The sequence below is a fragment of the Gadus chalcogrammus genome, chromosome 6 (genome assembly GCF_026213295.1).
Source record: "Gadus chalcogrammus isolate NIFS_2021 chromosome 6, NIFS_Gcha_1.0, whole genome shotgun sequence".
Lineage (NCBI taxonomy): Eukaryota > Metazoa > Chordata > Actinopteri > Gadiformes > Gadidae > Gadus > Gadus chalcogrammus.
In genome coordinates, this window is record NC_079417.1 from 11,602,347 (window position 1) to 11,616,436 (window position 14,090).

The window sequence follows — 14,090 nt, forward strand, 5'->3', positions numbered from 1 at the left end:
ACGGGGAAACACACACACAAACACACGGACCAGTCTGAAGACCTGGCCTCCCTACACTGTACACAACTGTGCTTGCAGACACACACACACACACACACACACACACACACACACACACACACACACACACACACACACACACACACACACACACACACACACACACACACACACACACACACACACACACACACCTTGATGTGGCCTCCATAGGTGTCGTGGCTGTAGAACTGGCACCAGTTGTTTCCGTAGCAGGAGTTTTCCATCTCCCCGTAAATGAGAATGTTCCTGGAGAGCAGACCCACCTCGGCACGCATGTCCACCCCGTCCACGATCTCCCCCATGTGGGTGTACTGGGGCCTCCCTGTCCCCCGAAAAAAAAAAAAAAAAGACAAAAAGACAAAGACAGAGACAGAGACAGAGACAGAGACAGAGACAGAGAGAGAGACACACACACATACAGACAAACACAAATACACAGACACACGCACACACAAAGACAGACACACACACAGAGACACGCACACACACACACACACACACACACACACACACACACACACACACACACACACAGAGTGTTGAGTCATTTGCACATCGGGTGGGTTCTTACATCTCCACTGGCTCGTGCGATGAGGATGTGGCTGATGTGATGCTTCCACGGATCAAGCAGTAGAGATGTAGTGGAAGAATGACTCATGTGTACCAGTCCCTCGTGATACGCACACACATTCACACACGCGCAAACGCAACCAACCCCAAATTGACGTCCAACAAAAGAATGAAAACATGTATCTGGTCAGCGTCACCGTTTTGTTCGGACCACAGTGCCAGCACAATAAGCAGCACGGCGGGCTACAAAAAACTTTTTTTTCATAGGATAAGTCTGGGATTCTCGCCTCTGATTGGTTAGAAGGGCTCTCCTTTAGATCGTGTTTTGTATTAGTCCTAGCTGTTTGCAGGAGTTTAGGGTTAGGTTTAGGGTTAGGGTTAGGTTTAGGGTTAAACCTTACCCTAACCCTAACCAATCGGAGGAGAGCCCCTCTAACCAATCAGAGGCGAGAATCCAAGAATTAGCCTACGAAAAAATAAATCGCCTGCCGTACGGTGCACCGACTGGGCCAGAGGGGCCGTCCCTGGCTCAGTGAGCACGAGAGAGTGGACGGGGCTGACAGGAGTAAATGGATTAGCTGGGACGGCCGTTCAACACCTGGCAGCTCGCTGCCGCCAGCAGCACCAGATAACCTCGTTAGGCCTTTATTGACGGCTCCCCGTCGATGCAGACACTTAATCCGACATCAGCCTAGGAGGAGTTTAACTAAACACAATCTCTCTTCTTCCGGTCTCCTGCCTCCTCCAGTGCCTCAAGATTAGTAATGCTAGATTTCCGTGTAAGGGGTAAGGAAAACTGCTAAATGAGCTGTATGTTCTTTCTAGAGTACATGGCACTACCTTTGGATTGTTATATAGTTAGATAGATAGATAGAGCAGTACTAATACAACTCCTTTTAATCCTCAGCCCACTATTGCTAGATCAACCTTTGCCTATCTTTATATAATAACGTATTCTTAGCATCCTCCTCATTATTACTGCGTTACCACGTGTTGTTTCTTTTTAATGACTTTTGTTTATCTTTGTACGATGCCCTTGAGTGCTGAGAAAGGCGCCTTAAAATTAAATGTATTATTATTATTATCATTATCATTATTATTATTCTGCTCTTCTTCTATTATTGCACTATAATTGTCTTGTATAGTTTATTTTTTATGTATTTGGAATTCATGTTTTCTTCTGTAAAGTTTAAACAGAGCCAGGCAGACCAAATAACGTGAAACCAACCCATCTCACAGAGGAGGTACGTGGAGGTTGATCTAACAGACCCAGAGAGGCTCCCAGCCGTGTGCCGCTGGCCGGAGACGGGGGCCACTCACCCTGGATCAGGACCTGCCTGCTGGAGCAGTGGGCGCAGGGCAGCAGCGTGAACTCCTCCGCCTGGTGCATGGAGTAGTCCGTGCTGGCAACCACGATCTGGTCGCCCGGTTGCCAGGTCTGCCGCACCTCGTCCTGCAGGTTCAGCACCACCTGGTCCACGGCATCCACCTGAAAGCCCGAGATTGGGAAACCTAAAAGGGAAATGACACACAATCAATTTGACGCAACGTAAACAAAATGTAATATCTTTCTAGGACGGCTACAAATCAAACCTGAATATTGGTTCTGTTTACACTTCAAAGAAGTGAAGATACACAATGGTTAGTCGTATGTTTTACTGGGTGTTAGAATGGGTGTACTGAATGAGTCATGGAAAATAAACAGCGAAAAAAACTTTGGGCACCCACACCCACACACACAAGCAAAGGCACACCCACCCACCCACCCACCCCCACACACACACACACACACACACACACACACACACACACACACACACACACACACACACACACACACACACACACACACAGTCTTAATGACAGATAGAGAATATCTGCCTTACCACCATCACCACTTCATACTGAGGAATGCCTAAAGTGTTTTCATATCAACTACAAGTGATAAGAAGGTATGGAAACCTTTATTTCAGCAGCATATCATAACAGGCCTCTCTCGGGCCAAGACCGATCCTTCATCCCCAGCTCCAATAAGAAAGGTCAATGCGGAGGTGCTAGGGGCTCTGAACTATAGCACACACTGTTGTTTTTAGCTCTCATGGGTCACTTAGAACAGACTGTGTACTGTACCCTCTCTGGGATGGAACTATTGTGGAGTACGCAGAATCATTTAGCATAAGCTTTAAGCTTATTTTTCTAGTGTTTTTTTAATAATAAAAAATACGATTCACACAGTCAACGTCCTCATCCTCTCCTCTCTAATCACTTATAGACGAGAGAATAGAAAATATGATGCCAAGAGCTCACAGGATTTTATATCCCGAGATAAACTACATTGTTCTCTGTAGAGCCTGTGCAACTCTTCCTGACTTTACCGTACTATGTACTGACTGTTTGTGTACTGACTGTTTGTGTACTTTCTGTTTGTGTATTGACTTGTATTGACTTCTTGTGAAACTTGGAGTTTCACAAGACAAGCGGGAGTTCTTCTTCCGTGGATCCTCCTCTTCCTGTTTTAATACAGAGTCAAACGGGGAGGCGGGGGGGGGACGGACGACTCACCGTTGCTCCACTCGCTGAAGGCCGTGACGGAGAAGGCCACGCCCTCCGTGGTGGTGAAGTTGCGGCGGGCCAGGGCCTTGCCCCCCGTGTTGTGGTTCTCGTGTTCGCGCGCTTCCTCCGAGCACGACGCGTTCCCGCCCCCCACCACCGACACCAGGGCCCACGCCTGCCTGGTGGGGTGGAGAGAGAGAGAGAGAGAGAGAGAGAGAGAGAGGGAGAGAAGAGAGAGCGAGAGCGAGAGCGAGAGCGAGAGCGAGAGAGAGAGAGAGAGAGAGAGAGATGGAGGGAAAAAAACGAATGAGCCAAAAGGGATGCGAAAAGGAAACTAATACGAATATAATTCCAGCCCAGCCCTGGAAGATCAGCCACTGAGCAGAACACGAAGCTCCTTTCGACTCGAGGCGTTCCCCGAAGATCATATCAGAGAGAGTCACAATAAAAGCTACCAACTATTTAGCAGCTCAGACTTTGAGTGAGTGAGAAGGAATGCGGTGCAAAGCCGGTGAATGGGAGCCAGATGCGCTATGTCACCCTGCAGTCACCCAATGGTTCCCACTGGGTCACCGTGGTGACTCACTCCTGAAAGTCATCTCTGTCTCATGATGACCCAACCCGTCTCATCTCCCTGCTGGACCCAGCTCATATCACTGGGTCAGGGCTGTATCAGGGTGTGTGTGTGTGTGTGTATGTGTGTGTGTGTGTGTGTTCGCGCGCGCGTATGTGTGTCATACGGTACCGTGGTCATGCGGTCAAATTGAGGTTGAGAAGGTGTTGAAGTTGTGTTTTAGAATGCCTCAGAAGATAACAGACAGACAATACTAGAAGACACATGTAACGAACAGTTCTAACATAGCACAACATAACCAAACCCTTGGCATAGCTAACCACACTTACATAAGCCGGGTTGTCTATTGCCTAGAACCACCCATAAACCAAACCAAGATCTTACAGATATCAAGTAATAACATCAACATCCGGAAGGTTGCATGGCTGACCCCCGATGCTAAGTGATTGTGTGGGAATGGGTAAATGTTAGGCAATAATTTTTAAGCGCTTTGAGTGGACACTGGTTAGGAAAACGCTTTATAAATGCAGTCCATTTAGTCCATTTAAAATGTAAATGACTAGGTCATACAAATCTATTATCTTTCAATTTTGTCAGCAATGACCTAGAGGTCATACACATTTGTCGAAAATAGAAAAACACCCCTTTACCTAAAATGACAGTGCTTGTCACACTCAAACGTGGGAGAACGGCAGTGAGTAAGAATTACATAAGTTGTGTTACTGATTACTGCTAGTGTTTACCGAATACTCTGGTTGTACAAGATTTAATGAACATACAACATGAACAATGAACATAATGAAACAGATCACGGATGTTAACAGTCACGAGACCCGTGATTTGTAGCCTTCGTCGATCGTGAAGGCTACAAATGAAAGGTTGAGTTTAACAATCTTTGACTTGCGTCATTATTCTAGAGAGCGACTGACATTGTGAGGAAGAGCTCCTGACCAGGTAGTGAATGGTGAACACAGAACTCACAACATTTCAATGTCAACACATTGAAATGTCTCTCAGCTTCCACGCCGTAGCGTTGTCTGTACATCGCTGTCTGAAGACAGAGCATTAAAACCAAGGTGGTCTCGGTAGGAAGCTCAGCAACAAATCAACAGGACATTAAACTAATGAGGAGGATTTTCAATGTCTTGCAGATGGGTGAACTGGACACCCAGACACACACAGACACACGCATCCACACACACACACGCACAGGGTGTAACACACCCTGCTTAATGAGGTGTGTGTGTTAGGGAGGGGGGGGGAGAGTTTAACTAGCGCAATGCAACATTGAGAGGATGCATAAAGATATCACTCTGACGCACACACACACACACACACACACAATCAGGAGTGCATGATTGTACAGCAGGATGCTATAGTCGTCTTGTCTCCGGAGGGCTTCAAAGTGTTGATGAGGGGGTATTGGGTGTAGAGAAGGGAGGGAGGTGGAGGGATGTGGAGGGGTGGGGTTGACGCCACACACACAGCGGTCTGTTTCCCCGACCCTACAGAGGTTGAGGTGGGTTGTGTGGAGTGGGCTGAACTGGGCCATCGCTGCCTCCTCCCTCCTAGAGTCTCCCCAGAGTCACAACTCCACCCCACTCTGCTCCTCCAAACACCTCTTAAAATGACTTCAACTTGTTTTTAATGTTCATCTCATTCTGACATTAACGTTTTACTTCGTTCAGGTTTTAACGGTGCTTTAATATTTGATGTGTTTTAGCCTTCTTTATAATAATCCCCAACATTTGTTTGATTGTTTTCCCATGCCTCTTTTATGATGTTTTGACTGAGCTAATCTTGAACAGTGCAATCGATTACGTGTCACATTTTTATCATTCTCCCCGATGAGGTGATGGGGCGTGGAGGAGGGCGGGCCACCGGGAGGATGAAGAGGGAGGAGGAGGAGGGCGGGCCACCGGGAGGATCAGGAGGGAGGAGGAGGAGGGCGGGCCACCGGGAGGATGAAGAGGGAGAAAGAGGAGGGAGGAGGGGGAGGGAGAATGAGGGGATCCAGGGTGTGGACGCTGGAGTTTGTAAACGCAAACACACACACACACACACACACACACACACACACACACACACACACACACACACACACACACACACACACACACACACACACACACACACACACACACACACACACACACACACACTTCACGTTGGGCCCTGGTCAGTTCTATAGGAAGGGCCTCTGACAGCTTTATCTATCGGAGAAGCCGACCTGCTCACACATCCTTTCAAAAACAAAAACACCACTAAACGACAAGTGACCTTTGAACTTCTTATCAGCACTGACCTTCCCTGAGAACAGGGTGCGTCCCACTCACATTGTTGAGTTTGACTACAGCCCCACAGACGGGCTGCTGTTTTAATGTATATCTGACTGGGACCAACTCTATGCTTAACCTTCGCCCAGACAACACATCACTGGAATCTATCCCATTTAAAACAAAGACCCTTGATGATGGGCTGAACTAGTCTGTAAACTAGTAAAATCACGGCCTTATCTCATCCATCTACACACTGGTTCATAGCTGTGTGGTTAGCAGCCATTCAGAGCACCCAGAGGCAATCTGCCCCAGATCCACCTCTCCAACCCACACTGGGTGACGACGGGGTCTGTAAGCCCGCCAGTAACTCTTGGCGTCCGTTGCCACGGTTGGTGGTGAAACGTTCGCTCAAACCCTTTAGGTGAGCCTGTAAAGCCAAAGATATATGGAGGCCACTTCAAAATGAGACGGATGTCGTGGACGGTCACGAGCCACTAGAACCAGACGATTCAGGAACCCCTGAAGTAACGACGGGGGGGATTGTTTAACGCCAACAGCGAGGATGTTGGGAAAGGGTTGTTTTTATTTATTAGACCAACTGATCTCAGACGGGGACACGCTCGGCCAACGCTGCAAACAGGATCCATCTGTCGGCCTCACTGCCCCGCCGCTGGAGGTAGGGAGGACTGCTCTCTGGGGGGGGTGGGGGACGGGGACGGGGGACTGAAGGCCTTCCTCTCCCGCAGGGTAACAAGAGCAGGCGTCTGCACGTTCTACACGCACGCACGGGCACACACACACACACACACACACACACACACACACACACACACACACACACACACACACACACACACACACACACACACACACACACACACACACACACACACACACACACACACACACCTTGTTGTTGTTGTGTCCACCACACCAAACACTGTGCGTCAGTGGCATTGTTTGCCTGCCTGTTCATGGAAAAGGTGTGAGGATGGGAAGGAATGGCGCCAGAGACGTGTGAGGGGGTGTTGTGTTGGCACACGTAGAGACGATCACCGAGGGGGGGGGGGTTGGGGGTCAGCAGACACGAGGCAGGCGCTCCGGAACCCGTCGGATGCTTTCCCGTCACAGGAAGGAATAGCACAAGCCAAGCTCCTGTGGTCATTGAATGGGATATGAAGGACAGCTTCGTCTGTTGGGTTCGTCTGCGACTTCCTTCCAGTCTTGTCGGCTTTACGGCCGTTAACAGACGTAAGAGTGTACCTTCGAAATCTTTATAGGTTTACGTGAAGAGAGGCGAATCAGGCCACATCAATAGTTGCCCTGTTAAGCCCAAATACAAATTTAATTGAACTGAACTGAATTGTGCACTTTATTCTTTACAACCGCCATGCTCTTCAGTCAGGTTCCCTCAGTGGTTGGGGCTCCTGGACAGTCCTCCTTACTGCCCTTGTGAGGGCCCCCTCCTGAGATGGGGCCCTTGTACGTGTCATCACTTAAACATGACCATCCAACCACGCATCGCAGCACTCTAAGCGCACATCACCACAATCGCTAAAGTATTTTTTTCCTTTTTGTAATGTGCTGCATGTGTTTGTGTTCATTACAGTGTAGGGGTTTACAACGTTTGACTAACTGGTTACGCAAAGCTACAATTATCCGCTTTACGAGGCCGTTAAGAGGACTCCACCACTGACAGAGCCTGAGGCGACGGCGCCGTTCCAAAGCAGACGAGCAGCCGGGTCAATAAAGCGCGTTGGAGGGGTATTGGGGGGCCTCGGAGCGACAAAATAAGGGAAAAAAAAAAAGCAGGAAAAATATGGGACTAGTCAGCACAAACTGTGGGAGGTGGAGTAAGCAGGGTAGAAGAGATAGAATAGAATACAGTGGACACCTTGCAGTGTATCTGACGGTACCCGCACTGTACCTGACGGTACCAGCACTGCTGGTACCGTCAGGTACACCGCTGGTACCGTCAGATATACTGCAGTCAGGCACAAGGGAAAGGTACACCCCCCCCCCAGACCCATAAACAAACTTCCAGCATCCATGGGACAATCAGGGATTCCTCCCGGACAAAAAGACCCCTCCGGCATCGCCATGGAGAACGGGAAAACATGGAGGTTCTAAGTACCCCCCGCCATGAATCAACATTAGACACAAACACAAACAGAGGCACCCATTCACCAACGCAGCCATGGCAGCGACCACGCACACAGAAACACACACGCTCTGCAATGAACAATTCTGGAGGCAAATACAAAGGTTTTGGTTTTCGTATTTTCTTTCATGCATTTATATGCATTTCAGCATCTGTGGGAATGCGATATAAAAAGTTGTCCCGTTAAAACAAATAATAAGGGGTACAATTTTATAAGGGTAGGGTGATATTTTCACTGAAGACCAACTAATAACAGATTTCCCCGATGTCAAATCAAGAACAGATTTGATTCTGTCGGATTACCATGAAGCAGTTGAACCATGGACCATGGTTCAACTAAATGGTTTCTCCTGTATGGTTTAATAAGCGCACACACACACACACACACACACACACACACACACACACACACACACCCCCCACCACCCACCCCCGCCCTCACCTGTACTTGAGGTCGTAGACGTGGCGGCTCCCCAGCCGCTCCCCCACCGCCCTCTTGGTGTCGTCCAGCAGGCTCTTGGCGGCCGAGTCGCCCACGGCCAGCGCCACCACGCGGCCCGCCGGCAGCGCGCGCAGCAGCTCCGAGAGCCGCAGGCTGTCGTTGCGCGAGTCGTGCGTGTCGAAGCGCTCCAGCAGCAGCACGGCCGCCGTGTCCTGGTCCACCACGCGCAGGTTGATCCCGCGGCTGAAGTTGCGCTGGAAGGAGTAGCCGCCGGTGGCCAGGCCCGAGGCCGGCACGCCGCGGGTCAGCAGCGACCACGACACCCGCCGCTGCCCGTGGAGCTCCAGCGTGCCGCCGGCCGCCACGCCGATGAACTTGCGGCCCATGGCGGGCACCTCGGCCCCGGCGACGGAGGCGGGGTCGTCGGAGCGGCCCAGGAGGGCCACCGCCGCCCGGGACCGGTACGGGCACTTGGGCGCGCCGACGTGCAGCGCCCCGCCGTCCTGGATCAGGATGTGGCGCGTCCGCAGGGTGATGTTCCGGGAGCCCGCGGCGTCGTCCGCGAACACCAGCGCACCTGAGGGGGGGAGGGGGAGGGGGAGGAGCATGTTGGGTCAGGTACAGGGAAAGGTCCCTGGGGACATCACTACGGCCTAGCGGTTCAACGGCACCGGATCACTAATTGGATCAGGTGTTCTTAAAACACATTGTAGGAAATCAGGTTTTATATATCTATATATATATAAAACCTACACACTACACCAAATGAAAAAAGACTGCAATTATAAATATATATATATATATATATATATATATTTAATGACCAGAAAATGCTTTAAATGTACAGCATGTACTGAGTCTACTACTATCGTTTTAGTAAATATATACACATAAAATATGTTTATGTCTAATTTCATTATATTGTATATATTAAATAAACCCTTTTTACAGATTTTGCGAGTCCTAGCTGTTTTGAATGATTTTGTTTGTTAAATTAACTAGACTTGAGCCGTTCAAATCCTCACCCCCTGATTGGATGGTTATGGAATGGAAAGTGGCGGATTCTTCCAATCGCAGCCGGCTTCCACTTCTGACGACAAAGGCCTTCTCTGGTTGGTGGCCGGGCTTCCAACTGCTCAGCGACGGGCTGTGGTCGGGACAGTTCTCTGTGAAGATATCAAACCAGCTGCGTGTGACCATCCACTGATAACAGACTAGGAATGTTCACCCAACATTTAATGACCAGAAAAGGCTTTAAATCTACAGCATGTACTGAGTGTACCACACATCGTTTTTAGTAAATCTTTATTGCAGGTTTTGGCAGCAGTACATATCGATAAACAGTTTTCGACGTTATATTAAAGCCTGATAAGATAAGTTAAGCTGAGATAAGATAAGTTCAGAACACTTTATTGTGACCACTTCCACCTGTCCTATTTATTCCAGAGGTCGCTCTCTATAAACAAAGACGATCCAGAACCAGAGACCTCAGAGAACCACATCGGACGAATGCCAGAGAGCCTGAATAACGCTCCACACCAAATGAACAACCATGAAAAAAAAGACTGCAATTATAAAGCCATTACCAAGTCATTTCCAGTGGTTTGCTTAAGCAAACAACCACTGACACCACCACCTCCAACTCCTCCAACATCACCACCACCACCATCACCACCTCCAACAGCACCATCTCCCCCCCTCACCAGCCCCACCACCCCCATCCCCACCAACCCCAGCAACACCTCCAACTCCACCAAAAACAACAGGCCCTACCGTCCAGCACCTCGCCGTCCGTCAGGCTGAGGACGAGGATGAGCGTGAGGAAGAGCATGCCGAAGGACACGCCGAAGCAGATGAAGGTGTTCCTCCGCCGCAGGAGGTTCAGGGCGTGCTCGCGGCGGCGGCGGTCCTCCGAGAGGTTAAAGGTCGCTGTGTGTCGCTCCGGGGGGGGGCCGCGGGGCTTGGAGGGTGGCGGCGGCGGCGGCGGGGGGGCCTTGGTTGGAGGGGGGGAGCGAATGGGCGCCACCCGGCCCGGAACGTAGCCCGGCGACCGCTGGTGGCGGCCGTTGGGCGGGGGCGTGAAGGCGGGAAAACGGCCCGCGCTGTCATCGGTCGGCATGGTAACTCCGTCTGCTACCTGGGGACAGGGGGGGGGGGGGGGGGGGGGTGAGAGCGGGGGGTTAGCACTGCAGGTTAACAGTTCCATTCAGAAGCACGTGCCGTCATCCAAAGTGACGCTACGGACGGCGATACAATCATTAAACACAGCGTGAGAGGTCGTGTTTTCAAAAGGGGCCGTAAAAAAGTTACAAGGAGGAGAAGTCCGTTAACGCCGCAGCATCAAAGGCCTGAGGCAGGAAGTGTGAAGGACCTGGGGTCAAGGAGAACAAGACAGACGTCAAACGAAGACACACCGACGCAGCGACTCCACAGCGGGAGGCCGGGGGGGGTAAAGACGGACCCCTGCCTGTGATTGACGGATAAAAGACCTCTCAAATGTCTCCTTCTCTGGCCGACTCTCTGAGGCGATACGACCTCGGCTATTCCGGTCCGGAGTAACGAGGGCAGAAGTGAATAATTGTCAGAACATTCTGGGGCCCCGACGGTTAACACCCCCGTAACAGATGGCCCCAATTACAGTAGGAGAGGAGGAAGCAGGCGGGAGATTCCAGGGCTCCAGTCTGCCCCCCCCCCCCGCACATCCCCCCTGTCAGCGCTTTTCGATTAGGGGACAGACCTGTACAGTGATACGTCACCTGGTTTATACCGTTTCTTGTCAATCTGGACAACTGTCACATTGTGAAAAATATAATCGACGCATGCACGCGAGAGTGCTCACACACATGCACACACGTGCACATACAGACACAGACACACACACACACACACACACACACACACACACACACACACACACACACACACACACACACACACACACACACACACACACACACACACACACACACACACACACACACTTTGTGTCTCACTCCAATACTCCACCCAAACACTAAACCAATTTTCAATAAGTGTTGTTTTGTGAATTATGGCAGAGAGCCGGAGATTTACTTCCATACTAAATCTTCGTGCCGACACACTTGACCGTGAGCCACCTGCAATGTGAATCACACTTTAAGTACATCCTACAGCCTGGCCAGATCCATCCCAATAAGTTATGTGTGTCGTGTCCCCAGCTTGTCAAATTGCAAGTCTGCATGCATGTTAACATATGGTGTTGCACTATCTGAACAGAGTGGAGAAGCATGCAATATCGCTTTGGTGACTATGGTCGATATAATCCACATTTTTCGGGACTTAGACGTTCACGGTCTGATGGAGTCATACAAGCACAATCATTAAAAAAAAAGCAAATGTGAGCACACTCTTGTATAAAGCGCACATCTCTCACACACACACACACACACACACACACACACACACACACACACACCACACACACCCACACACACACACACACACACACACACACACACACACACACACACACACATTTTCCAAAAAGATAAATGGTTGACCATCGAATGACAATAAGAATCGAAACCCCCCAGTTATTATAAATAAGACATTAATTGTATTCATTGTAATGTAATACAAACGCTTTAATCTATCAGCATCTCATAAACTATCCAGATTCCAGGCAATAAAAATGTCCATGCCACTGGTTTCAGCTGTGGTCTAACTCACCTAACTACAATGTGTGTGCGACCGCCCTAAAGCCAGCTGCATGCCAAATCAAAAATAAGAATGAAATCAATGCATATACAACTACGGTGATCTATACTAATCAGACAACAGTATTGCTATGTCCTGAAAGTTATTGGATATTTAATACATTTTGGAAGGTAGATATTGTAAAAGTGTTCATTAAAGTTTAAATTAAAATAAATGTATCAATGGATTTATGTAACAAGTGTTACACTTGTCAATAACTAATAGGAGGATGAAGGATAATTCGAATTTAACTGCTCCAAAGTTTTAACATTGCAAACGCCAATACAGGTATTAAAATCAAATATCAGCCTTTTGACAAGTGCAAAATATACAATTTCAAAATCGGTTGAATACAAATGAAGACAGTAGGCTGAGTATCTTAGAAACGATTCCTTGTGTGACCCAGGCATTGCTGGCATGGTATAGTATTACCATCCCAGAAATAAATCCGCACGCTGCTATTTATGAGGAAGAATAGCTCCTCTTAACCTGTCAGCGGTGCCCGTCCAGGACACGTTGCAACAGTAGTCCCCACTCCGCGACAGCAAACCAGCACGAATTAGTAACACTCACGCTTAAAGGAGTTACAGCTTGGAGAGAAAACAGTTAAATACAGACACTATATCATGCTTCATCGTTGGCTAACCTGAGGCGGAAAACAAGGCAGCCTACCTTCCACGGGACTGTTCGGGGTCTCTGCTCCTGTCCATCCGCTCCCTGGGAGCGAGTCTGCGGTTGAGGCTCCGAAGCCTCAGCCTAGAGTCACCCGTGTCCGTGAGCTGCTGAGGCGGACGGTCCAACGCCGAGCCGTCCTGGTCGACTGGGTTTTTCTAAGTGCTCCCTTTATCCTCACATTGTGTTTTTCTTTTCCGTCTCTGAGATTGCTGCTGGTCAGGTCAGCCCCCCAGTCCCACACACATACACACACACACAAACACACACACACGAGTAAATGGAAGAAGGCGTGGCTAAGGGAGAGGAAGTGAGCCGATCGGAGGCATGGATCGGAGGCTGGAGGAGTGTTTGAATACGGGGAGGGGCTTAAGGGTGCGACACACTGCCCCCTGCTGGTGCTGAGAGGGAAGGCTCTGCTGCGGCCCTGCAACGAAATATAATTTAAAGCCTCTTTCACGGAGGCATCATCGTAGGATAAACACAGATGTCCCTCAAAACGAATGGGTCTGCTATTTGTATGTAACACTACTAGGGCACGGGTAGCACACTAAACTAGCGATGATATCACATATTGACCATGCACCATCCATGTGACCTGATATGCCTACATCAAAGTAGCAGACACATATTAAGTAAAACCTGTGTATGTTCTACGAAAAAGGATTATTTATTTTGTATTCTATAATACATTATTTATAATATGTTTTTGCGAATGAACAGAGACGAAAATACTGGAATATATGCTCAGTTAGGATATCATTTACCCTGACCTTGGGGTAGCCCAGTGTATTAATTCATACATTTTCCACACGCCCACCTCCATCCAATCGACAAAAGGGGAAGCTACCTCATACCAGATGAGACCGGGCACCCAGCAAGGTATGTACCATCTAACTATACATAATAGGCCTACCACACGATGCAACTTGGGAATCTCAAGAAAAAGTAGGAGTACTTGTTTGTGAGAACCACTCTATGATGAGGTATGATATAGTCACATGCTATATATAACTAAATATTCTACCATGCATCAACACTACATTTTTGATACATCGGTTT

At 49.0% G+C, this 14,090-nt stretch overlaps 1 protein-coding gene across 1 annotated transcript in view; it reads right to left on the reverse strand.

Annotated features, from left to right (window-relative positions):
• cemip2 (cell migration inducing hyaluronidase 2) overlaps positions 1-13,319 on the reverse strand; it is a 34,362-nt gene extending 21,043 nt beyond the window's left edge. Inside the window, 7 exon segments of the mRNA XM_056592428.1 lie at positions 195-364; positions 1,933-2,124; positions 3,175-3,344; positions 8,622-9,198; positions 9,647-9,787; positions 10,395-10,758; positions 13,029-13,319. Of these exon segments, the coding sequence (XP_056448403.1) occupies positions 195-364; positions 1,933-2,124; positions 3,175-3,344; positions 8,622-9,198; positions 9,647-9,787; positions 10,395-10,740 (1,596 nt within the window). The 5' untranslated portion in view covers positions 10,741-10,758; positions 13,029-13,319.
• Positions 13,320-14,090: the final 771 nt, after the last annotated feature.